Source organism: Podarcis bocagei (assembly GCF_964188305.1).
Source record: "Podarcis bocagei genome assembly, chromosome: 13".
Classification (NCBI taxonomy): Eukaryota; Metazoa; Chordata; class Lepidosauria; order Squamata; family Lacertidae; genus Podarcis; species Podarcis bocagei.
In genome coordinates, this window is record NC_138138.1 from 34384443 (window position 1) to 34412211 (window position 27769).

Genomic DNA, 27769 nt, shown 5'->3' on the forward strand with positions numbered 1-27769 from the left:
CTAGAAAATTATATTGTATTCAGTTTTTTTCCTGAGGAGTTGCTCCCTATTGTTCAGCTCAGGCCTCAGCACAATAATGTAGCATTTCGGGAAAAATATACAACCCAGCAAGCCAAAACTGGATGATAAGATGGAAAAAATTTCCACAGCCACCATGTATTTTCCCTTGGTGCTCAGGTAGGTTGGGACAAAAGATAACCAGACACTGCAAAATATCAACATACTAAATGTGATAAACTTGGCTTCGTTGAAACTGTCAGGCAACTTCCTGGCGAAGAAAGCCACAGTGAAGCTAACAATGGCCAGGAAACCCAAGTACCCCAAGACACAGTAAAACATAGTCACAGACCCTTCATTGCATTCTAGTATAATTTCCTCAGTCACAGAATGCATGTCAACATCTGGGAATGGGGGAGAGGTTGCCAGCCATATAGCACAAATACCTGCTTGCATAAGGGAGCAGGAAAGAACAATGGTGCTAGCTAGTCTTTTCCCCACCCATTTCCTCATTTTAGAACCAGGCTTGGTGGCCATGAAAGCCAGAACCACAGTGACAGATTTTGCCAGTACAGAAGAAACAGCCATGGAGAAGATGATGCCAAAGGCAGTTTGTCGGAATAGACACCCCAGTATCCAAGGTCTGCCAATGAAGAGCAATACACAGAGGGGGCAGAGCAGGAGTGAGAGAAGGAGAAGGTAGGTAAGATTCCTGTTGTTAGCTTTGACAATAGGAGTGTCATGATACTTCATAAATGCCACGAGCACAAGAGCTATGATCAAGGAACATGAAAGAGCACCAGTGACTAAGCTGATTCCCAAGGGCTCTTCAAAAGCCAGGAAGCTTACAGCTTTGGGAGTGCAAAAATCCTGATCTTCATTTGGGTGACGATCTTCTGGGCACCAGAAACAGTCGTTCATGTCTGAAAAACAATATTCCCTGTCAGTCTTCCCAAACATTTCCTGATCCTCAATTGGAATTGCAATCCGAATGGCTGGCCCTTTTGCTGCCTATGTGAAAGCAGAATGTTTCTATCCTATAACACAGGTTTGGGGAAGCCTTGTTCCATGTCCAATACCTTTTCCTGGCAGCACAGGGGCCCATAGGCTGCAGCAAAATACTGGGCTCATGTTTTGCCTGGTATCTTGCCCATGCCATGGGCTTAAAGTTGTCCCATTAGCCGATGCAAAGGGGAGTGGAAATATTTCATCAGTTGTATCATGGGGTGAAAGTGTCCTGAAATGCCATTGCAGTAGCAAATGTGTGTGTGTGTGTGTGTGTGTGTGTGTGTGTGTGTGAGAGAGAGAGAGAGAGAGAGAGAGAGAGAGAGAGAGAGAGAGAGAGAGAGAGAGGCCCATCTTTGAAATGTTTTAAGAATTTTGAGTCCCGACTTCCGGCTGCCTTAGTGGACAAGCTCTCACGATAGCGGAGACCATTGGCAAAGATGAAACAAGGATGATTTGAGGGTAATTGCCCTTGCAAACTCCCCCCAGGGAACAGGGGATGTGAGCTTTACTCAGATCATCTCATTACCTGCCTTTTGCTCTGACATGGAGGTGAGTGGCAGGGAGACTCTGAGTGCAAAAGCACTTCGCTTCTTGGTCACTCTCCAATGCCACCATTAAGAGCAGCGATTCTTCTGTTCATTAAGAGATTAATTAGGATTAATGCACAGACACGTGCTGCTAATGATGGGACAAGATTAAGGACTGCCAAATTGAAACAGCTACAAGGTTGTACAGATTTAAATTGGAAGATGACTTCATTCGAGCAACAAGACGGTATGTGTTGTGGGGGAGCCAATCACTTTATTATAAATACTTTCTTACATAAATGACTCAGCAACCCCCCTGACAATGTCAAAAAACTTTGTTCTTCAAAGCAAGTGAAGAAGAAAGGAGATGGGAATACGGATATTGATTCTAATGACATACGGGACTGTTTGAGGAAAATACTGTATTACGTTTGGAATCATTATAAAAAGGGCTTGGAGCCTCTGCAGAGTTAATTCTTTTACTTGCCACCTCATTGAGGGGAGGAGGGACTGGACTTTGAGGACTTGCTGGGGCTCTGGTGGGGAACTAGATAATTCTTCTACGGATAATTATAATTAATTGCTTCGACTGGATGTGGAGGGGAGAACTTGGAGGTCTGCCAGGGCTTTGGCAGGACGTTGGGTGACTCCCTGCTTGAAATTGAAAATGGAATTTTACAGCTGCAACATAAGAGTTGGGAACAAAGAGAAAGACCTCTCCAGAGTAACTCTGAGTCAACAGAGCTGTAAGACACAAAGGAGATCAGGAATAATTAATATGGACATAATATTTGATAAAGAAATACAGGAACAATTGATGGAAATTAAAACCTCACACAGTAAGAAGAAAGGAGAACTTCACTTGCGAATTTACAAATTACTATATGTGTTAATGTAAATTGGAGTTAATTATTGTAGCTGTGGTATAAGGGATTTTATCAAGAATGGATTGTATTTGGTTTGAGCAATAGTCTGGAGGCAGAATTAAACGGAATCAGACCTTGAAGTACAGCATGTGGGAAGCCACACAAAAATTATAATTGGCTAAGTAATTGATTTGTATTTGAATTGATATTGCTATTTAATATTAATATAATATGGAACATATTGCATTTTGGTAATTGAAAATTAATAAAAATCATTTAACAGCAACAAAATGAATGGGAGGATATTTCATTTCTTAGCCACAATGCTGTACCCAAGCATTGCTGAACCAATCAGTACTCATGGTGCACTTAGGTCTTCCATATCTGACTGGGAAAGATGCCAAATCAGAATAGGGGCATTTTGAATATATGAAACCAGTCTTATTCATCTCTTGTCATCGCTTGTCAGCGAGTTTCCTATCAACCCCTACATGCCTTCAAATTGCATTTTGTATATTGCTGAGATTCACCCTGAAATTGTTTTTCCAATGAGATTTCAAAAAATGACTTTTATATGTGGGATTATTCTTAATTGATTTTACTATTGATATTTTATGAGAAGCAATTCATAAATTGAATCCAACAAACAAACGAGCAAACAGCTAACATATGAGGTCCATATACTCCTTACCTTTCTGGTTAGAAATCTTCCCTTCTGGACATGGGACGCAATCATGGCAGCAAAATGGCACCCCTTCTATTCTTTTTTTGTGATAACCAGAATGGCAACTGTCTGTACACACAGAAATAGGCAATGTCTGACCCAGAAATAAATAAAATGATGTTACCATTTAGAATATAAGCAGCAGGAAGTTGTATTTTCTCGGTAAATCTGTAGTTCAACAGTAGGCATTGAGATTTTAGAAAACCTTTGTTATTTGAATCTTTACTAAGTATTGTAGGCAATATGAATGAAATCTACCTCTAGTTTCATATACACACTGGACCTTGGCCCAAAATATTATCAAAGAAGGGAATGAGAGAAATCTTGAGCTTCATTCATTCATTCATTTTTTCCCCCAGGTTCACTCTGACCTGTATTCCATTCCTCATAATTTGGATATATTAGGATAATTGCTAAAACTAATTCTGAGATTGAAGCAAGAACAGTTTGCTTTAGTGTTCTTTCCATTCTTTCCATTCTGTTTTCCCATAACAACAAAATTGATGTAGCTGTTATGGTATAGTCACAATGAGAACGGAGGCACATGTTGACCTAACTGTAAATGTAATCCCTTAGTTTGCATATATTCTCTCCCTCTTTCTCTTGGATTGTTTTATCAGTGTGCAAAGGATACAGACACAGTGGTATAACACCATATAAAGATTATATTTATATTAGATGAAAATATGCATGACCGTTTTGGCCATCACATCCCCCACCACCACCACATACATGCTGTTTCATATGTAACCTCTTTGTAATTTTTTTAATATATATTTGAAGGTTAATTTCACAGTCTCTTCTTGACTTCTTGTTACTAAAATACTTATAAACAATATTTCCTCTCTAATTTTAGACAGTTAATGAGAGGAGAGTCAGTTACAACCCACTCAAAGCTTCCTGAATGTGCTTACCTCAGCTACTTAAGATATATTGACAAGGAATCACCAAATAATCAAATCCTTAAAGCAAACAATAAAGCAGTAGTAAACGGTAGCAGTAAACCCTTGATATAAACATATGTATGGATTGGAATGATAACAATATCAACAGCAGCAGCAGCAGCAGCAACAACAACAATCAATAGGTAATCAGGGCCAACCTTTAAAAACCAATTTAGCCCCCTACAAGGGTAAGTGAGATTGAAGTGGGTGGGTGGTAGCATCCCTGTAAATGTGATCACCTCTTTACATCTATTGGATATATATGGCCATGTTGAGCAGAAGCACCCTCAACCACTCTTTGGGTGGGAAAACATGACTTCATAGTATTGAAGGAGGGAGGGCCAGTGTTTTTTTTCTGGGAGTAGTCAAGGTCACACAGTACTGGCACCTTCCTCCACCCCAATGTTAAAAGTGTGGCACTTACTGTAAGAACTTCATGGTGATCAGCCTGGATAGCTCTGTTGGGTGGTTAAAGAGTACCAGCACTTTTTTTCTTGAAAAAAGCACTGCAGATGGTTGTACTCAAATTCAAATAGTAGTAAAGTATATCCCTATCTGAGCATTTAGAGCCCTGTGTATAAACATTTGTGTGAGGGAGAACAAAGGTGCACTATGAAGTCTCTCACTCTCCTGAACTGCATTCAGCCTGTTTACAGCACTTCACAGTAGCAGAAGTGGGGGAAATCCTCTGCTCATGAAAAACTCTGATCAAACCTCAAATCATACCTGGTTAAATCCAATGTGCCATGTAATAGTAGACTCATTAATAGTGAATTCTTTTACGGGAGTCTGGAGATTCACTTTTCCAACTTTCACTCTGAGGAAGGATTGATTTGGAAATGTGATCCAGTTGACAATGTCAAATCCAGCTTCCAGGGCCCCATTGTGATCAAAGGAAATTTTGTCCCCAGCACTGTTGTTAAACGAAATACTCCGTAAAAAGTGGTGGAGCTGGGGGGTGGGGGGGGGAATGGTGCAGAAGAAGAGAAATGCAGAAATGTAATAAGTTGGAACAAACTAATTCCGGGAGTTCTAGGAATTCCACCCAAATACACACACACACACACACACACACACACACACACACACACACACACACAAGTATTGTAGCATTTCTGGAAAGACAAGTGAACATACTGTGGAGGGACCCACTTCCTATTTCTACTAGGTCCTCTTGCTATACTGAAAGATCCCAGATAAATTATCTGAAATCGTTACCTGCCATGGAAGCCAATTCTTAAGCTTCTCTTCATACACCATTGCTATTGGGCTTGAATTTGCCACACACCTTATTTCTGGAAAACATCTCCAATCAATTTTCCTGAGAGAGGGTTTGCTTAGAAGTTTGACATGCCTATAGGGTACACATAATTAGTATGACCTTCTGGGGAGAACTACATAGAATTTATGTTATCTTCCTCACAGGCACAGGACAGAAATATTAAGATTTATAATATACATAAACAACTTACAAATGAAATGCTAATCATAATCAGAATCATGGAATAAGATACAGTAAATTAAAATAGTCACCTCTGTGTTCCCCATTACCTGTGCTTTGTTGAAACTTTGGTACTTATTACCTGGCCTCTAGGCCTTCCAGAGAACAAAGTCCCATTATTTCCTAGAGACCCAGGTCATTTATTAAATATTAACTCACAACAATGGAGCAATGGCAGCCATGTAGGAGAAAAAGTACATGAATTGGAAGACCATGCTATTTTGTGGCTATGATTATTCACCCAGACATGACATAATCCACCAGTTCAAACATCACTTCTTCAATGTGACTGCTGGAATAGTCTACTTAGAATTTCTAATGTTTCAAGAGTAGAGCTTTCAGAGTAGACTGCCATAAGACAGTATCATGGGCATGACAAAAAGTGCTGATACCCCATAATACTCATGTTATGTGTCTTAATAAATTTCTATACAGTTTAGGTAGTTCTGATCCCATAGTTCCCAAAAGAAAAACTTCTTTTTAAAAAATAAGTGTCATCTTAAGCATCTTTTTCAGTACATTAGTTATCATTTCCCAGTAAGCTTTAACCTTATTGCAAGACCACCACATGTAGGTAAGATTAAAATGTTTCACCAATAAAACTCTCCTTCCTTCCACAGCCTCTTCAACTAGCCCACCAATTAACCCATCTTTTAGTGATAGTTCACAAAGCCATATAATCAAAACCCACACAAATCCAAAAAAAGGAAAAACCAAAACCAAATGTATCTGCCAAAAAGAAAAACAACAACTTCAGAAACTTTATTTAGTGTCAGTCCCCCCCCCAAAAAAATATTTTTTTTCACGCTTTTGAAAATAATCCCAGCACTTCCCAATATTAAAGTTCTAAAACCTATACACAATATCTATCTCTTTTGAATCACACAGAAAAGGAAAACAAAGGAAAAGAAAAAAAGATGAGCTTGTCAAAGCTGCTATGACACACTCGACAATAGATAAAGGACATAATATAGATTTTAGCCTCTGGGAAAAACTTTGGAAAAGCAATTTGAAATTTACAGCACGTTATTCTTTGAAGGAGAACTACTTGAAAACGATTTACAGATGGCATTTAACTCCGAGTGGGCCTGCTAAGATGTATAAGACTGAATCAGATAAGTGCTGGAGATGCAATGAGGTTGAGGGGACATTTCACATGTGGTGGACTTGTAAAAGGGTAAAAGAGTATTGGGAAATAATCCATAATGAACTGGAAAAAATGTTTAAAAGTACCTTTCCGGGGAAAAAACAGAGTCCTTTTTGTTGGGGATAATTCGGACGGAAATTCCCAGGTGTCAAAAAAGGTTATTTATGTATGCCACTACTGTGTCCTGTGTTTTGTTAGCCCCAAAATGGCGACTAAAGAAGAATGGCAACTTAAGCTGATAGAATATGTGCAGCTTGCAGACTTAACATATAGAATAAGAGAGCAAGAACATACATACACTTGAAAACAGTGTGAATAAATTTTGATGGATGTAATAATGGAATACTGAATGGTTTAGTTTTTGTAAAATATGCAGGGATTTATGATATACAAAAGAACCATGGAAAGAGAAGAAGGGAAGTCAATGATAATTTAAGGAAGTTTAAATGAGCATTTTAGATTGTAAAACAGAAAATTTAATAAAAAATAGATATATTTAATTCTGAGTAGGCCTGCTAAGAACTGAGGTTTATGAAGATCCCCCCCAGATATATATAGAAAAAAAATCTTCATAAAACTCAGTTCTATAAATCATAAAAGCCAGGCCCTCTTTTGTTCTTCCTACTACTCAAAATAACTTAAGTCCATTTGCAAATTGGTGGAGCTGCTGGAAGATACTCTCAAAAATAAAATTTAAAAAAGCATCCAGTTCTCAACTTTTTACAGTCTTAACTCAGTTCATTTACTGGTATGCTTGTGTTCTAAGACATTAATCGGTATATATTTATTCTTTATTTTCCCTGCAGATTTTATTTTATGCAATTCTGTACCTGTGTCCAGGCGGGGACCTCCTTTTTTCCTCCCTTATGTGTCCCCAATTATCTCATAATCAAAAATTCATATATTTTTTACCTTTCAATTTGGTTCCTGATCCTTTTATTGTAGAGAGGCTGCTGTTTTGATGACAGATCTCGAGGCTTCTTGCTGTGTGGTCTTGTTCTTGATGTGTGTCTGCGCTCAATCATGGAGCCCTTTCAGCTCCCTCTGGAGCTTTGAAAACTCTATGAGAGTGTTCACTGACACTGCAGGACCCTCTGGAACCCAAAGGTTTTACTTTGGGTTTTGGGGGGATTTTTCGAGAAGGTGCATTGTCTTCACAACCTTCTTTTCTCCTCACAGCAAGCAGATCATTCGGAATGAGCAATTTCTGCCATCCGCCATTGCCTGCAACAGACCCAGAAGTCTCCTCTCCATAGAATTAGCAGACATTCTGTCCAATTTAGCACAACTGTCTGGAATTTGGGCTGGAAATGGTGGATCAAGAGAAGCTAAAATATCCCAATATTTGGGAGAAAATCGTTCAGAGGTGCATAGGGTCTTAAAGGTGCAGGTATTTATTACATAACAAAATCCATTTTAATGTGTGGGGCCAACATCAGCTATGATAACTGTTTACCTCTACATATCTATCAATCTGTCTATAAACACACACACACACACACACACACACACACACACACACTGTTTGAAACACAAGTCCTAAAATTTGTGGCTATGAATATTTTCACAAAGCAGTGAAATATGAAAATATCCTGCAAGAATTAACTCAAAACATTACCTGCCAAGGCTGTTGATTCAGAAACTTCTCTTTATCTCTGTCCATGATAACTCTATGTTTTGACTTGAATGAAAGCATGGCATGCAGTGCATGGGTCACAGCATAGACAGCATTGTAGATACTGTAGCTGTGGCCAGTTATGCTCATTTCAAAAACAGGATCAGGGAGGCTCTCCAGCCTCTCCTCCCCAGTGCACGTTTCATCAAACATCTTCTTCAACACTGAGAAATGACAGAGGAATGCCTGTTCCCAGAAGTCCATGATGAAACCATCTTCTTTTGTCAACAGAGGACTTCTACTCAGAAGAAATTGCTGGAAGCCTTGGGGTTCATTTGTGTGCACTGTGAAAGATAAGGCACCATGGATGATATGGATATCCCAACTCCTTTGGAAATAAAATGAGATGAAATCCATCTGTGCTGTCATAACCCACACTTTTCCCTTTGGCCTCACTGTCATGTATCCCATCTCTGAAAATTTTCCCATCCATCTCATATATATAAGAGACTCAATTTCTCCATGAAAAACCAACGTGTTGGCTTTACTCTCCATTACAATGTCAAATGTTTTCCACATCAGCTGCATCAAGTTAAAATAATCATTGAAATAAGTCATTTTGGGAATTTTTTTAATAAAGTCGAAACAGATGCCATTCTTCCAAAGCATGGGAAGCATTGTCTGCTCAAATCTTTCTCCATTGTCATCTTCCACAGTAATGATTCCTACCCATGTCCACCTGAAATGCAAAAGTAACTTCAGAATTCCTCTGTACTGAAAGTTTTCATTTGGGACCATCTGGTAGAAGGAAAGCCCCTTGAATTCATCACTCATATCTGGAGCAGAGCCGTAGGTCACCTACATTTCAAATCAGGGCAGAGAAGAGGCAAAGAAAGAGACATGGATTTTTAGAATGAAATAAAATTGTCAAAGTTTATTAAAGCAAGATAGGAGTAGACTTCTAAATGTCTTAATGTTAATATTAACTAAAATTGATTAAACCTATACTGAATGCTATGAAATGCTGCTGGGTGATATTTTGAAAAATTATTTTCTTTTCTTGCCCAGAAGTCCCCAGAGTGAATGTTGGAAGTGATTACCCTGGTTTGAAACCAAATTAAAGTAACGCTAATGCTTCCCACCCAGGACTGGTGACTTGTTAGGCAAAATGCAAGTACAACAATAATAATAACCTTGTAATAATCAGTGATTGCTTAGAACACCTGTATCTCTTCTTTAAAAAAATATATTAAAGATTTTATTAGTTTACAAAAGTATGTGCATTGTCTCTTTTCTTGGGTTGTAAAGTCTATATATCAGATACATATGATGTGAGACATTGGTGCTGTATACAGAATAAGGTTGGGGAAGAAGAAAAAAGACGGGGGAGATAGGTTCATTTTGGAAGGGTGATCATTTTGATCATGGCTAGCTTATCTAAGACAGTGAAGATAGTATTGTTCCATCTCCTCAGGTCATTGCTAATTTGTTGCCACAGGGGTTTGTAGTTGTGGAGGTAACACCTATATCTTGATAGAGCACCTGCATAATCACTGAAATAGCTGACAATCTTCATAGTTTATAAAGATAATGATTAAGTGAGGGAGGCATTAGATTGAATGAAAATTTTGCTAACTACTTTCGAAAATCAATCAAGTACCCCATAAATTTCATGATATAAATAAATAAGTTCATCAAACACTAAAGAACAATAAATAATTAACAATTTATCCTTTGGGGGACATGAAGGTGTTGATTAGTACATGGTATCTATTTTGAATGAGAGTATACTTAGTACATATGTCTTCTTATGCCATTTTATCAACTGTATTGCAATTGTGAATCTTTTTGTTTATGAAATATTTACAATCTATCTTTATTTATTTATTAGAAATGTGCACACACACGCACACATGTGCAATACTTTTTGCTGATCTGATTCACTGAAATTTCCCCAACATTTCTCAAACATTTCTTTTTTCAATCAAACCTTTATTAGGCATTATGCAAATAAAACCATAGGAGAGAAAATAACATGTAAAAGCCTTGGAATATATATAAAAAGGCAGCAGTTGGCTACATATATATATATATATATATATACATATAGAATCAGTGGTTTTCCTTGTTAACCTGCTCCTTGGAGGACTGCTACCAAAAACTCGGCTACCCCCGCCGTTACCCTTTGGTCAACGTCGGATAGGCAGAATGCCACACATTCACCTTGCTGGGGTTCCAGACCGCCCAAAAGAGGGGACAGCACGCGTTGACGGAGCGTACTGTACAGCGGGCAATGAAAGAGAATATGCTCTACAGTGTCCGGGACATTCATAGAGCATCTGCAGAATCTCTTGTTTCTAGGGATGTTTTGATATCTTCCCCAGACAAATGCTGAGGGAAAAACATTCAACCGGGCCAGCATAAAAGCCCTACGTTGGACTGGGATTATTAATTTAGTGACGTAATTGGCTCTGCTATCTAAGATATTTAAATCATAGAATATGGGGGAGCAAATTTTGTTTACAGCTGCCATAATATTTTGTCTCTCGACATCCTTTGGTGCTGTATACAGAATGGGGGGCTCGAAACAAGATGGCGCCGAGGTAAGACGCTCTTATCGGGGCTCAAAGAAATCTCTTAACTAAAAGCCTTTGTTGCTGGCTCTCCCCCTTCCTTTGGATTTTATTTCCTTTCATTACCTCGCTGTGCTTTTGAACATCTAATTTTATCCTCCTCGGTGCCGGGACTTAATGAAGTCAAACATTTCTATTCAGAAGCAACCTCCAAATTCATGTTCCCTTTTGGATAAATTATGTGCAAACTAAATATTGTTAGAACGATCCTAATAATCTCTTCAAATTCATCATATGTTGAAAAAGTCACAGTTAGGCTGTGCAGTATTCCCCCCCCCAAAAAAAATGCAGCTTATATTAGGAGGCGGGAATCATATATTCATGTGAAAACAATATATAGCAACATATGTAATTTGTCCCTAAAATCAGCCTCCATTCTGTACCTGTGGTTGTAAAATAGCCAGTGTAACATCAGTTCTTTAAAAAGTGATCTGTAGCTGCAGATCCAAGAAATTATAGGCTGCTTAACTTAAAGTCTGTTTTGGGAGAACTGGTGGAAAGGAGTATGAAAAGCAGAATTACCCCAAATCACCAAACATATAGAAGAAATCATGCTGAAGAAAAACAACATGTCTTCTGTAAGATTGAGTCCAATCTAACTAGCCTTTTCTAAGTAAGTCAAACAAAGCAATACAATAAAAATTACAGAAGTACAAACACTCTCACAAAGAAGCAAAAAAAAAGGGGGGGGAGACTTAAAACAGGTAAGTAGAGTAGTTTATACCATTAAGAAAGTCAAATATCGCATTGTACCATGGAGAGGGAGCCCTGTGTTTCTGTATCTGTTTTATATATAATAAAATCCCTCCTAACATTTTTCAGGATGCCCCAAGCCTTTGGCAACACATAATTTATGATTTTCCATTTTTTCAGCTAGTGCTAAACTCCACATATTTTTATACCACAATGAGAGTTACCAGTCCTTTAAGGTTTTCCATTTAGGGGCAACCACCAGCATTCATGTCCTTAGTGTTAAACCCTTTCAGTTGATCATCCCATAGATTCATTAAACAAATCTGTGGTGAAGTTGGAATGTGATATTTGAGTATTTTGGTCATTTCTTGAGAAACAATGGTCCATAATTTAAATACAACTGGGCAGCCCGGGATAAGATGCATCATTTTTAAAGCCCATATCTAACCACCTTTTAGAATTGTTTCAGAGTGTCCAAAAGTATATGGTATTGGGTTGTCCAAGATACACTGTGTGCTTAAACTTTCAAAAAGCCTATAAATAAATAAATAAATAAATAAATAAATAATGTCTCTGGATTATGTTTATCAGTCATGAAATAAAATGAAAAGTATTCATTTTGATTAGTAACTGCTCAAAGTACAGATGGCACAGAGTAGGGATAAAATGATAGGTTTTTATATATATATATATATAATGGAAGTATGTAAAAAAGTGGTTTTCCCCAAGGATCAGTATTGGGACCTCATCAGTACTGAGACCTGGAATTAGGGTTGAACAGTGAAATGGCCATGCTTGCTGATGATAACAAATTGTTCAGGGTTCTAAGAACAAAAACATAACAACCTCAAAAATAAATAAGAACAAATGGTCAATAAAGCCTGGATATAGTCTAGCTTCCTGCCAACCTAGCAGTTCGAAAGCATGTCAAAGTGCAAGTAGATTAATAGGTACCGCTTCGGCGGGAAGGTAAACGGCATTTCCGTGTGCTGCTCTGGTTGGCCAGAAGCAGCTTAGTCATGCTGGCCACATGACCCGGAAGCTGTACACCGGCTCCCTTGGCCAATAAAGCGAGATGAGCTCCGCAACCCCAGAGTTGGTCACGACTGGACCTAATGATCAGGGGTCCCTTTACCCTTTACCTTTTATAGTCTAGCCACCAAGTAAGCCTTGTGCAACCAAAGGATGAATGCCAAATAAACAGATCATGAGGAGGAGCCCTTATCCCTTAACATAGAAAAACCATGCAATTTACATTAGGAGCACAGTAACAAAAGCACTTTGTATAATATTTCACAAATTGTTTAAGGTAAAGTTGTAGCCCTCAATTCAATCCATATCAAGACCTGCCTGATTATTACATATACATGTATCAAACCAGCCATTCTCCTTGTATATTGCCTTCATATGAACTTTTATAGTGGTGGTCCCCGATTGATTGCAAAAAGATATGAAGATCTCCCTGATTACTCACATAACCATACTTGTCGATAGATCAACAACAAGACACTTCTTAAATTCAAGTGTATATGTGCACTGCCTACCTGGGGAATATTATAGATCTGTATAATGGTAGCAATATGGAGAGACGTTTCAGATTCAAGTCCCCCAATGACTGCAACCAGATTGTTCCAGGTGTCACATTTGTAGTTGGGGATAAGCCTTCTGCTTGTGCTCAGAAGTTTTAAGGTGGCATGATAGGTCTGCTTTGTATTGAAAGTGGTGTCGTAGATATGGAAGCCCAACGTGACATTGGGTAGGAGGTGGCTATTTTCGTTGATTTGCTTTACGGCAAATGCCAAGGCCAGGACATGTTGGTAGTTCTTAGTCAGTACACTGCAATGAGAGTTGCATGTGGTGTCACTATGTCAAATGCTAATCATGCTATTTTTGATCAGGAGGCCCTGATTCAAAATGCAATGCACATTTCACCATACAATATCAAACAGATTGATATTATTATTACATGCAATAAAAATGCATTCTATAGATTTGTTTGTGTATTGGTTGTGTTACATAGATGAAGGGTGTTACAAAAATATAATAAATATTATAATTAATAATAATCCCTAGAAGTCTGCAGAAAGTTTCAGAATGAGCTGTATATCCTTTCAGCTACATTCCCAAGTTTTCCATGATGAATGACCACTATTCTATCTGTCTACAGAGAAGCATATTTCTAACATGAGTTCTAAAAGTATTCAAAATTCACAAAAAACTTTTTATTTTTAGTCTGCCCAAGAATTAAGAATTCTGAATTAGCCTTTATAGTGTGAAATGTATATTGCTTTTGAAGATATTTTTTAAATGGTAACAATTACATCAATAAATAGAGATACATGAACAAGTGTTTTTGAGCTCATATTACTAGGGATGAAAATAAATTTTATCCACGTTTAAAGTTGAATGTACCAAATTCATGCTGTGTGAACTAAAACAAAATCATTCTCCAAGATCTGCAGTTTTCAGAATTTTGCAGTGCATTTCTTCAGTCAAGTAATGTGTTCAAAAATGAATCTACAGGGGTAAAGGGTGCATTAAAATTCATTTATTAGTGAAAATAATGGACACAAATGCATTTTATTAAGGGAAATTGGTCTGCAAAAATGAGTTTCTTAGTGAAATTGCATACAAACCTGTATGTTAAGAAAAATTTGCACTGATGAGTTTTCATGAGGGCCCTTTTCTTTAAAAAAAAAAATACACACAAATGAGTGGAAATGTGGAGAACTAAACTTAAGATGGGGAAAAAAATGAGGAATAGAGAGAGAGAATATTAACAAATTTATCCATTCCAACATATCTAATATACAGCAGTTATTGAAAAATGCCTTGAATATATGTGAGTATTGTACTTCTTCAAGTAAGTAACAATTTTAGATTTAAAACCTTATGCATGACATACTAGTCCATCATTAATCTGAAGAACATCTTCTGAAGGACTTGGGGGTGTTTTAGGTCCCCTGGATTATAATAAATATAAAAGAGGAAGTGTGTCCTATCATTAAACCTTAATTCAATGTCAAAACAAAATCATATTTTATTTTTTAAAAAGGATACATTTTGCCCCAAAGAAATTTCCAATGTATAGTGTGGTAGAATATAGACTCTAGATCATATGTGTGTCTGTGGTGTCACATGTAGTGTGTATGACATGCCCAAACAACAAGAGGCTGAAAACACTAATTCAGAGAAGGTAGTTGTTGTTTATCTCTGTGCAGTAAACGTTTGCTCCTGCCTTTCTGCATATCGAGTAAAGTGTTCTGACAATATTGTAAACTATCTAAAAAAAATACTTCATTGCAACTGGAAACTAAACAGTTTGGAGAAGATTCGACAACATTCAAAGCAAGTATTTTGAGGATTTAAAAATAAATTAAAATAATCCACGAGACTGAACTGATATTAATAAAATTTGGAGCATGCAGTTGCACAATTGTATGAAGTATGTTGTGGGGGGACTTACACAGACTCTTCAATCACTGCCTCATTGGGATGGTGCTTGAAGGAAGTCAGCTCTGAAAGGATAAGTGAATGTGACACAATTCCACCAACAATGAAGTCTCCTGGTTGATAATATTTCTGAAGAATTGGAAGATGATCACTGATGGTGTGTGGCAGCAGCAACAGTGCCAATGCCACTAATAAAAGCATCCTGCTGCAAACTTCAGTTTTGCCTCAGGTTTTCCTTTTAAGAAGTCACATTGCTGAAAATGAACCCAAGGAATCCCTTGATTGGTTTCCAAGCTTTTTGCCAGCAGTAAATGAGGTTAGATGTTTGCAGAGATGTTGAGAAGGGCTTAATTATATAAAAGAACAGATTGGTGGGGTCACAGCTCCCTCTAATCTTCAGTTCCAACTCAGAATTCCATGGGGCACTTTTATATAACATCCTTCATAGACATAGCTATTCATTTCACTAGCAACCACTAGAACTTTCTAGAGGTTTTGGTAAGATTAATTATAGGGTTTTATTATTATTACAGGGCAGACAATCAATGACTAAAATTGAGATTTAATTACAGTGCTGCTGAAATCATGTTTGCCACATCTCTAGTAGAATGACAAAGAATACATGAACAGGAAATAAAACTCCACCAGAAAACACTGCAGAAAAATCAAGACCTAACTCTTTGAGTCATGAGAAACCTAACTAGACTATGCACATAACAAAAATGATCAGTTTCTGGGAACATTTTCAGAGACAATATCACAGCAAGAGATGTGAAGGTATGGGGGGGACTGAACAAGATAAGGAATGGACCTTTTTAATTTTCCATTTTAATATTTTTTTTCTGGGGAAAAATGTAGGGCAACAGAAAAATGGGGGGAATAGGCAGGTAAGCAAGCACCAATAAGAAGTAATGACTCTCCGGCAGTTTTATGTATGTATGTTTATTTACAAAAAAAAAAAAACAAAAAAAAAAAAAAACAAAAAAAACATCCAGAGCATGGCTTCTCACCTACTAGCATTGACAATAGTTGGTCAGTCCAAATCTTTGCCCCTCCCACAGCAGGAAGGATGCCAAACTCCAGCCTTTCCCCTTTTTCCCTTCTGCTGCCCTCTTATCTTATCCAGACTCCTAGAATGGGGAGTGAGAGGCTGGCCTCTGCCCTCCCCACTTCCACTTGACACAGTCTCAGATCTCTGCTTTTCTGCTGATTGCCTAGCAATGCTCTGGCTGCCTTCTAACTCTTCCTCTTCTTGAAAGCTAACAGTCTTCCCTGGGAAGGGGGGGGTCAAACTGCCCTTTCTTGACTCTGTCAGCCAGCTCTCATCTGCAGAGTCAGTCCCTCATTCACTTAGTTCAGTTTCTGAGTCTGACTCTTCCCTCTGTGGTTTCTGAAAATGTTGGACCTCATATTTCATTAGACCTAGCCAGCATGGACAAAGGCCAGAAGTTAAAGAAGTTATAGTTTGACAACATCTATAGGGTCACATGTTCCCCACCCCTGCCCTACAAGATTGTCATGCTTTTTATACACTTTGAACCCATAAAAGCAAGTAGGAAGGCACCCACCCCATTTTAAGCTGCCTAGGCTATTCATTCTACCCTGTTCATAAGTGTGAACATATCTCGTTTATTGTTTTGCCAATATGTGTATTACTCTTTTTTTTAGTCTTATTATTTAGTCCATATATAGTCCAATATAGCACTTTAAGATTGATTCTAGTATATTAAGATTTTTATACAGTTCTGCACGGGCCACTTCAGGTTTCATTCATTCATTCATCCTCCTCTTCTTTCTCCTCTTTTTCTTCCTCTTCTTCCTCCTCCTGTTGAAGTTCCCCAAATTCTTTTTTGATACCGTATTGTGTAGGAAACAGCAATATGGTGCAGTTCCAGGCTAGGATAATTCAAACAGAAAATCCAGCCCATGTAGGCATTGACAAAAACTTTTGTTACAATACCTGATTATTTGAAATTTTTACTGATTAGTAGTTCCCTTTTGTTCAAATGAGGCCTTATTACAATGATGTAACATTTTGGGAAAAAGATGCAGCCCATTACCCCGCTACTGGAGGCTAAGATTGAGAAGATCTGCACAGCTACTGTATATTTCCCCTTGGAACTCAGGTAGGTTGGAACAAAGGAGAACCAAACACTGCAAAACCCTAACATGCTGAAAGTGATCAACTTGGCTTCATTGAAACTATCTGGTAGCTTCCTGGCATGGAAAGCCACTGTGAAGCTGGCAAGTGCCAGGAAACCCAGGTAGCCCAAAGCACAGAAAAACATGGTACTTGAACCCTCATTACATTCCAATACAATTTCATTAATTGTTGAATGTTTGTCAAGATTTGGGAATGGGGGAGAGATTGCCAACCATATAATACAAATCATTGTTTGGATAAAGGAGCAAGAAATTACAACAGAGGTGGACAGTTTTCTGCCCACCCACTTCCTCATCCTGGATCCTGGCTTGGTGGCCATGAAAGCCAGAACTACAGTCATGGTTTTTGCCAGCATGCAAGATACAGCCACTGAGAAGATGATGGCAAAAGCAGTTTGTCGGAGGAGACACATTACCTTCTCAGGTCGTCCAATGAATAGCAATGCAGACAGGAAACAGAGCAAAAGAGAGATGAGGAGAATGTAGGTGAGAGAACGGTTGTTGGCTTTGACAATGGGAGTGTCATAGTGCTTTGCAAAAATGCCTAGCACCAGAGCTATGATCAAAGAACATGAAAGAGCACCAGTAGCTAAACTGATCCCCAAAGGTTCTTCATATGACAAAAAGGTTACAAGCTTAGGAATGCATGTATTTTTATGCTTGCTTGGATAATGATCTTCTTGGCATTGAAAACATTCAGCCATGTCTGGAAGAAAAGAGGAAATAATATTTCTCTGAATTATGTACACATTTTTGATAGTACTCTACAAAATCATTCTCACCATTCTTATCAGATATCCTCCCTTCTGGACATGGAAAGCAATCATAGCAGCAGAATGGCTCCACTTCCTTCTTTTTCTTGCTATAACCAGGAAAGCAGGAATCAGTGCATACAGAAATAGGATATGCCTAATGCATCAAGGAAATAAGAGGGTGTTAATGTTTGTGTCACTTTAATGCCAGTTGTTTGTTAAGCAAGCTTAGCATGGTTCAAATAGAATATGGAGAAAAATTGAACATTGTAAAGTGCAACAATTGCCTCTCATTATATCCTACAGTGTGGAAGTTACCCATTGATATACATCTATTTATTTATATAACTTACTTTATTTATTAATTGAATTGGATACCGTCTTTCATCTGAAGATCTGAGGACAGTTCACAACATAAAAGTACAGAATAAAACCACAAAGTGCATAATGAAAACAAGAAGAACAACATAAATCAATAACCTCCACCCTCCCACATCTAAAACAACACTGACTGTTAATCAGCCTTGTTGAAGAGAAACCTTATTGAGGAACCTAAAGATGTATGATGAAAGTGCCAGACAAACCTCCCTGGGAGGAGCCACTGCAGAAAATGCTCATTCTCATGTTGCTACTTTCCAACCCCTTGTGGATGAGGCACATGAAGAAGGGCCTCAGATGATGCTCACAGTCTTGGTCAGTTTATATGGGGAAAGAAGGTATTGAGGTGAGCCATTTATAGGTCAAAACCAGACCCAAGCTAGACACCAAGATACGACCAATAGAATGTATTGCAGTAATCAAGACTTGCGTCTCATGAACTACACAGTGATGGGGATACACAGTCCATTCATTGTCTAGGCAGTTATATGATACCCTTTCTCATTGTGTGTCATGTATTGTAAGTCTTAAAATATTGCCATTTAATTGCTTTCTGGAAAGAGAAGGGTTTCTGTGCACCAAATGGCTATACACAACAGAGCATTTCATATGTGAAAAGTTTATTTGGTGTCCCTGTGAAAATTCAAAATGAGGTTACTTCATTAACTATTGTATTTAAATCCTACCTCATTAAAACATCTGTGCCACACAATGGCATCTTCTTTAATGGTGATTGCTTGGTCTTCACTTGGAGCTTTGAAATGAATCTTTCCAACTTTCACTCTAACAAAAGATTTGTTTGGGAATGTGACCCAGTTTACAATATCAAATCCTGCCACTAATACCCGATTCTGGTCAAAGGAAACCACATCCCCAGCACTGTTATTAAATGAGACTTGTTTGAGAAAGTGGTGGACCTAGATTGAAAAGGAAAAGACTGACATTTAATAAAATGGTGTTAATGTACAACAAGAAGCCAAACCTTTCTCTCTTAAATAGTAAATAACACATATATAATAATCCACACTTTTTCATTGCAGTAAATCACCTTTTCCAAAGTTAAGGAAAATATTAAATTAAAAAAAAAAACTTTAAGAGAAGCAGAGAGGGAATATAGAACATTTTCAAATTCACCCATGCGCCAAAAAGCATAGACAGGACCAGATGGGTTTCTTTGCAACTTAAAGGTAAAGGGACCCCTGACCATTAGGTCCAGTCGTGGATGACTCTGGGGTTGTGGTGCTCATCTCGCTTTATTGGCCAAGGGAACCGGCGTACAGCTTCCGGGTCATGTGGCCAGCATGACTAAGCTGCTTATGGCGAACCAGAGCAGCACACAGAAACGCCGTTTAGCTTCCCGCTGGAGCGGCACCTATTTATCTACTTGCACTTTGACGTGCTTTCAAACTGCTTGGTTGGCAGGAGCAGGGACTGAGCAACGGGAGCTCACCCCATCACGGGGATTCAAACCGCCGACCTTCTGATCGGCAAGCCCTAGGCTCTGTGGTTTAACCCACAGCGCCACCCACGCCCTTTGCAACTTACAACCAAGCAAACACAGTTAAGGACTTCACCACATAACATCTGAGGGAGTAGCTGGGGGAGCGAGCTGTCCTTAAAAGGGAGTGCCTTCCACAAATGCTTCCTTATGCTACTTTTTGGGGTACATTTTGACTGGGCATTTCATGTTCATTTTCTTACTTGAATAGGCTTGTAGTGACCTGAGTTATTATTTACCTGTTTGGTTTATTTGGCATTTACTGTGAGAAGGTAAATATAACAAGATATGGTGAGTAAAAAGTGGCATAGAAATATAATGAATGAAATGAACCTCTCTACCACTTATTATTGAAGGGACGCGGGTGGCGCTGTGGGTAAAAGCCTCAGCGCCTAAGGCTTGCCGATCGAAAAGTTGGTGGTTCGAATCCCCACGGTGGGGTGTGCTCCTGCTGCTCGGTCCCAGCACCTGCCAACCTAGCAATTCGAAAGCATCCCCGGGTGCAAGTAGATAAATAGGGACCGCTTACTGGCGGGAAGGTAAACAGCGTTTCCGTGTGCTGCTCTGGCTCGCCAGATGCAGCTTGTCACGCTGGCCACGTGACCCGGAAGTGTCTCCGGAGTGAGATGGGCGCACAACCCTAGAGTCTGTCAAGACTGGCCCGTACGGGCAGGGGTACCTTTACCTTTACCTTGCCAGTTATTATTGTCCACTCTTCATTCTGGCTGTGGGGCCAATGTATATTGGGCTATACAGTTCCCATTTTCAGCTCGCTTATGTTGTTGGGCTTCAAATAAGATTAGCTGCAACCAGCACTACTAATGGTAAGGGATCTCACAAGCTGGAATCCAACAATTTATAGAGTGCCAGTTTCCCCATCCCTGACTTACACTCTTTGCAACAACACTATACCTAGTTTTCCATCCCTAGTCCTTGCCCTATGTACATCCCATGTACAACCTATGAACAGCAGCACCCAGGAAATTATTATGAGAGTTGTCCATGACACTGTGAGGACTATTATCACTAACTCTTCTGTATACAACTTCATCTGGATTAGAGAATAGCATAGGTCACTAGGAAAAGTGTAGGCAAATACAGAAAATGCAAGGAAATGACATTGCCAGCCACTACCTGCCATGGTTGATTCTTCTGAAGTTTCTTTCTTTCTCCCTCTGCCATTGTTCTGTGTTTGGGTGTGGATGAAAGCATATGCAGCGCATGGGCCACTGCATAGACAGCATTGTAGATACAGTAGCTGTGACCAGTCATGCTCATTTCAAAAACAGGTCCAGGAAGATTCTCCAAACTCTCATCTCCAGTACAGATATCACCCACCACATCATCCAAAGCAGAGCTTGGGAAAACACAGCCAAATGCCTGTCCCCAGAAATCTCTGATAAAACCATCATCTGCTGTGCTGGGAGGGTTTCTGCCCTGAAGAAATTCTCTGAATCCCTGTACCTCATTGGAGTGGATTGAAAAAGATATAGCACCATGGAAGGCTTGGATATCCCAATCGCGTTGGTAGGAAAATGATTTCAACTCTATCTGTGCTGTCAGGATCCAGACTATACCTCTTGGCATTTGTGTTGTATCTTCCACTTCTGGTAGATATAGCACCCATCTCAAAAATATTATGGAATCTGCTTCTCCATAGCAGACAAATGCATTGGCTGTGCTGCTCATAACTCTGTCAAACATTTCAGCTCCTTTTTTTATTATGTCTCCATTCTCATCATCAAAGCTGAAATTTTGGGGACACGTTTCTACAAAGGCTAAACATATGCCACTCTGGGATAATAAGGGAAGCATGTGTTGCAGAAACATTTCTACTTTATCATTGTCATCAGCAATGAATCCAATCCATATCCATTTGAAATGGATGAGTAACTGGAGAATCCCCAGGAACGGAATGCTATCATTTGGGACCATGCGATAGGATGAAAGGAATTCAGTGATATATGTCCTCCGAGGAGTGGAACCATACAAAAGCTAAAAGTTTATTGGAAGTGGTGTGGGTAGAAAACCAAAAAATATTTTTTATATATTAAAAGAAAACAGGTATTCATTCCTTTCAATGCTATCTCAAATAGATTAAATTCAGACAAAGGTATTTTTCTTTATTTATTTATTTTAAGTACACTGTATGCTTCAATTGGCTTATCAGTTCTGGGCAGACTGTTTCATTCCAAAAGCCACTGTTCTTTAATGAATCTGTTAGTACACTAATTTGCTTGGTTTTGAGATACGAAATTTTATATTCTGGCATGATTTAAGTCATAATTTGGGGACTATGAACAGGTACAGTGGTGCCTCGATGACGAAATTAATTCGTTCCGCAAGTTTTTTCTTCTTGCGAGTTTTTTGTCTTGCGAAGCACGGTTTCCCATAGGAATGCATTGAAAATCAATTAATGCGTTCCTAGGGAAACCGCTTGCCAGGCTGGTGGTGCGGAGAAGGGCTTTTCTCCCCACCGCAAGCCTTCAGGACAGGTATGGGAACAGAGGGGAAGGCACGCAGCGCTTTCCCTCTGTTCCCGGGGCTTGCGTGGGAGGAGGGTTTTTCCTCCCCACCACCAACATTCAGAACAGCATTCTGAATGTTGGCGGTGGGAAGGAAAACCCTCCTCCCACCCCAAATCTTCAGGAAAGCCATCCGAAGCTGGGCGGCGGGAGAAGGTGTCCCCGCCCCCCCCCCGCCCGGCATCGGAGCTTCGTTCCGATGCCGGGCGGCGGGAGGAGGCGTCCCCCCCCGCCCGGCATCGGAGCTTCGTTCCGATGCCGGGCGTCGGGAGGAGGAGTTCCCGCCCCGCCGCCCGGCATCGGAGCTTCGTTCCGATGCCGGGCGGCGGGAGGAGGCGTTCCCCCCCGCCCGGCATCGGAGATTCGTTCCGAAGCCGGGCGGCAGGAGGAGGTCCGAGGACAGTGGCGAAGACGCGCTGCGCTTCCCCGCTGTCCCGGAGATTTCCCTATGGGCTGTTGTCTTGCGTTCCCCCCCCCCCGCCCGGCATCGGAGATTCGTTCCGATGCCGGGCGGCGGGAGGAGGCGTCCCCCCCCCCGCCCGGCATCGGAGATTCGTTCCGATGCCGGGCGGCGGGAGGAGGTCCGAGGACAGTGGGGAAGACGCGCTGCGCTTCCCCGCTGTCCCGGAGATTTCCCTATGGGCTGTCGTCTTGCGAAGCAAGCCCATAGGGAAATTTGTTTTGCGAAGCGCCTCCAAAACGGAAAACCCTTTCGTCTAGCGGGTTTTCCGTCTTGCGAGGCGTTCGTCTTGCGGGGTACCACTGTATACTTCTTTTTCTTAATGTTGAAACAGGAAACTTTGTGTTCTTCCTGCTGCTCTTGCATTAGACCTCACTCTTATAGGCTGGAGGAGTACCATCATAATCAAGGAGGAGAAATGATTTGTGGCTAGATTAAAGAGCCCCTTCCCCATTTCAGGTTAGATTAGAAAAATGTTCTGAATGAGTTTACTACATTACTAAATGGGTGGGGGGATAGGATGACTTGATTACGTCGTTCAAATGGGTTACATTTTTTCTATTTAATAGCAAATGTGGGCAAATAGTAGTCAAGACACCAGGACAATGGGAAACTAGGAGGCCCTTATCCAGATTTTGCATGCATCACCAATTAGATGTCATGTGTAGTTCCTTCTGATAATAACAATAAACAACTCTTTGTGGCTTCCAGCACATATAAAAAATAAATAAAATGTCAAACATTAAAACCTTCCTAATACAGGGCTGCCCTCAGATGTCTTCTTAAAGTTGTGTAGTTCTTTATCTCCTTGACATCTGATGGGAGGGCGTTCCACAGGGAAAGCACCACTGCCAAGAAGGCCCTCTGCCTGGTTCCTTCTAACGTCACTATTTGCAGTGAAAAAGGTGCCAGAAGACCTTCGAATGAGGAACTCAGTGTCTGGGCTGAACAGTGGGGGTGGAGACGCTCCTTTGGGTATACTCGGGTTTCCATTTTTTAATTTTTAAAATAAAATGACTGGTCAGTGGATCAATTAGGTAATTGGTCTTATATGAGGTTCACTATAGATATTAATGTATATAACATCACATATACCCAAGCGTAATAAAACCAATTCTTACATATTTGGAGGTCAAGGTGTTACCCTTGTGGTTATTATTAACATTTGTACATTTCTTCTTTGTCACTAAATAAAATGTCCTTCTTTGTAAGAGTAGGGCTATGGCAGTGAAAGTTGTGATCCCAAACCAGAACAGAATTGTACTGAGCACTGTAATTACTCAGCAGCAGCAGCAGAAGAAGAAGAGTTTGGATTTGATATCCCACTTTATCACTACCCGAAGGAGTCTCAAAGCAGCTAACATTCTCCTTTCCCTTCCTCCCCCACAACAAACACTCTGTGAGGTGAGTGGGGCTGAGAGGTTTCAAAGAAGTGTGACTAGCCCAAGGTCACCCAGCAGCTGCATGTGGAGGAGCAGAGATGCGAACCTGGTCCCCCAGATTACGAGTCCACCGCTCTTTACTACTACAGCACACTGGCTTCCTTCTAAAAGTTTATAAAGGAGAATGTGAGATCCAAATGCAAAAGGATAGCAATTGGATCCAGGAATGTTTGAAATGTCCCTCACAATGAACAATAGAATAATTAATGGGCCTAAAGAACTTTAAACACTTTTGAATAACTTCACATGTATATGGCCTAAAAGAATATTTTTGTCTTTTTCTCCACTATTTATAAGTACTGTTTTCCCTTCTCTGCATTTCTTCTTCTACTTCTTCTTCTTCTTCTTCTTCTTCTTCTTCTTCTTCTTCTTCTTCTTCTTCTTCTTCTTCTTCTTCTTCGATCACTCGTAGCCAAGTAAGATTGTCTTCCATAAACACGGTTTTAACAGTTGGTCTGTAAGTGATTGTGGAGACCAATTCTGGATCCCCGTGTCCTTCCACAGTGGAGACATTGGTCTCCAGATGGGAGTTGATCATGGCGAGGGTGTGCCAAGCATGCCTTCCTCTTAGCACATTTCTCCCTTGCGTTCTGAGTTCAAGCATCTTCAAAACCCATGACACCTTTGGTAAAGGCTGTTCTCCAACTGGAGCACTTGCAGGCGGGTGTTTCCCAGTTGTTGGTGTTTATACTACATATGGCATGCTACATATCTGCATATGGCATTCATATAAATGGTAAGGTCTACATGTTTACATGAAATGTACCTTTCCCTGTCTCTCAAATATTAGGCCACATGTGGTAAAAAAGAAAAATGGTTAAAAACGACCATACATTTCTAAACTCCGCACACACATCCTACCTGTGGAATCTTGTAGATACTCAAAACATTAGCTATGTGGTGAGACATTTCTGAGTGAAGTGCCCCAATGACTGAAAGAAGATGATCTTGGAAGTCACATTTATAGTTGGGGATAAATCTGTCTCTTGTTGAAAGAAGTTTCATTGTAGCATGATAGGTGAATGCAGCATTGGAATAGATGTCATACATATGAAATCCCAGGGTGACATTTGGTAGGATCTTAGGGTTTTCATTGATCTCGTTTATAGCAAACACCAAGGCCAAGATGTGCTGGTAGTTCTTAGTCACTGCACTATGAAAAGATTTGCATTTTGTTATATTTATTTTCTACACTTTGTGATAGTATTTCTATTACATCATGCACATTTCTTCTTATTATTAAGTTGTTTATTGTTTTTGGTTTTGAACATTACAGTACTGGAGTCCAGTACTTCATAAATTAATCATTTATTCAGGTGCTCAGCATTATGTTGGCATATCAAATATACATCAACAAGTAAGGTACCATGTCTCCTGGATCAAGAATGAGTTCAGAGCTGTAGTCTTCATAATTTATATTATAATGATAATTTATATTATTTTATCTAGTTATTTAGCCTTCTTTCCCCTACCTTATCAGCAATACAACAAAACGGATCACAAAATTCTATTTTCAAATGCCTATTTGTTTTATTTTCAATTGCCATCTAAAGACATTAGTATAATATAACTATTTAATGGCCATAGAAATATAGGACTGGATCAAATTATCCTTGGCATGATGTTATTGAGAAGTGTTGTAACAGAAAATGCTATGTTTTGTGTCCCTACCTTTATCACCTTCAGAATTGGAGTAATGTCACCAAACTGTGCCTGCCTGAAACCAAATCATAGCATTTTGCAGCTTTTGGACAACATAGAGCACATTATCTCTATCTGGAAAACTTCCAGTGTGTAGATCACTGAGACTAAACTACCTGGACTAAGCTATATCCCTGTTCTGGGATTTCTAGTTGACTGGACTCAGTGATCTCTTTGTTATACAAAGCAACTCTGTCATTCTCTTTCCTTCCTATGGAGATTATATTCTGAGGTAATTGTTTCTCACTGGCTCTTTCCATTCTACTAGCTTTCCATTATGCCCACTATATCAATGATGTCTTCTAAGACTAAGTACTCCAATTCACCCCATTGGAGGCGTCTGACATTAATGTATAAACACTTGCATAAAGTTTCTCTTTACAAGTCTTTTCAGCACTCGTATTTTAATCTGTGATGCATTGGCCTCTCTGAATTGATTTCCTGTGTCCTTCTGCATCTGCTCGACCACATTATCTCTATGTGGAATATTTCCAGGGTATGTTCTACTGAGACTCTATATTCAAGTTCTAAGCTTAAATATTTCCTGTCCCATAAACTGAAAAAGTACTTAAAATGTCTCTCTTTTTCTCATTTATTTTGCTACTTCTGAACCATGGGGAAATATGAAAAAACCGGACAGGATATTTGCTTCAGTTTGAGAAAGCTAGCCCAAACCTGTGTGAAAGATTGATAGCAAGAGGAAGGAGGAATGTTTCAACTATGGCTATCATGCACTAAGGAGAGGATTGGACCAGATGCTTTTCAATTTCCCTTCCAACTTTATCATTCTATAGGGATGACATTAGTTGCCAGTTCAAAACTTGTAATGCTAAATGGTAGCTTCAATTTCATGAGAGAATCAGTTGAATAGGCAGCATGTGTCTACTCCAATGAACAGGGAATCTGAGACTTGGGTCCATCCTTCTGCCACTGACAGTCATGCAACTCCAAAGTAGCAATAAAGCTGGATTACCATACCATATCAATATTGCCTAGATATCATGCTTGCTAAAGCTGTGTCCCTTAACAGCTGTAATTTCTTGTCATTTTGGAGTGTGAGTCAACATAGAAATACATTAACACATCATGCTAAAAGGTTTAGTAATGAAAATATATCTTTCATGCACTGCTACAGAACAAATTTGCCAATTCTACTGTATTGGGAGCTTGTAAAATAGAAAATATCCTAGGTATACTGTAGAAAAAAGTATTTCTTACATTGCTTCTTCAGATAGTTTCTGGGGAGGTTGTTCATCAAAAGCCTTTGGACTGGAAAGGATTATGCTCTGAGAACCAATGCTTCCAAAGATTATGTCTCCAGGCTGATAATACCTGTGAAGAATATCAAAGGGATCCTGCATTCTATATTTAACAACAGAAGTGGCCAATATTTGGGACAGTAGGAGCATATGCAATACCACTGATGCAGGCATCCTGAATACTAATCTTTGCTATTGATCTTGCTCCCTGTCTTCAGATGTAACTTAATTATCAGTGTCGAGCCTGCAATGTCCCTGCACCCTAATTTTGGAGTTTAAGATCTTGCATCTCAAATAGGAAACTCATGGAGCTTTATCTCTCCCAAATTCTGCTCCTTAGTTCAGCATTGTATGGGACTGAGTTATATTTATTCCAAAGTTACAGTATTTTAATTAGTTCTGTTATTGACTATGCTACTATAGCTCTCGGGGATTCTGCAAGCAGCAGAATCAATTGCAGTTTGTTAGCTAATTACAGGGGAC

At 39.5% G+C, this 27769-nt stretch overlaps 1 protein-coding gene across 1 annotated transcript; it reads right to left on the reverse strand.

Moving 5' to 3' along the window:
* On the reverse strand, positions 1 to 27388 carry LOC308571795 (vomeronasal type-2 receptor 26-like; the record flags this gene model as incomplete). Its single annotated transcript, XM_081167419.1, has 9 exons — positions 1 to 1008; positions 4793 to 4979; positions 8865 to 9187; positions 13200 to 13491; positions 15122 to 15237; positions 19088 to 19318; positions 21034 to 21894; positions 25188 to 25479; positions 27246 to 27388. 9 exons carry the CDS (start codon positions 27386 to 27388, stop codon positions 1 to 3), a joined length of 3453 nt encoding a protein of 1150 aa, XP_081023545.1.
* Positions 27389 to 27769: the final 381 nt, after the last annotated feature.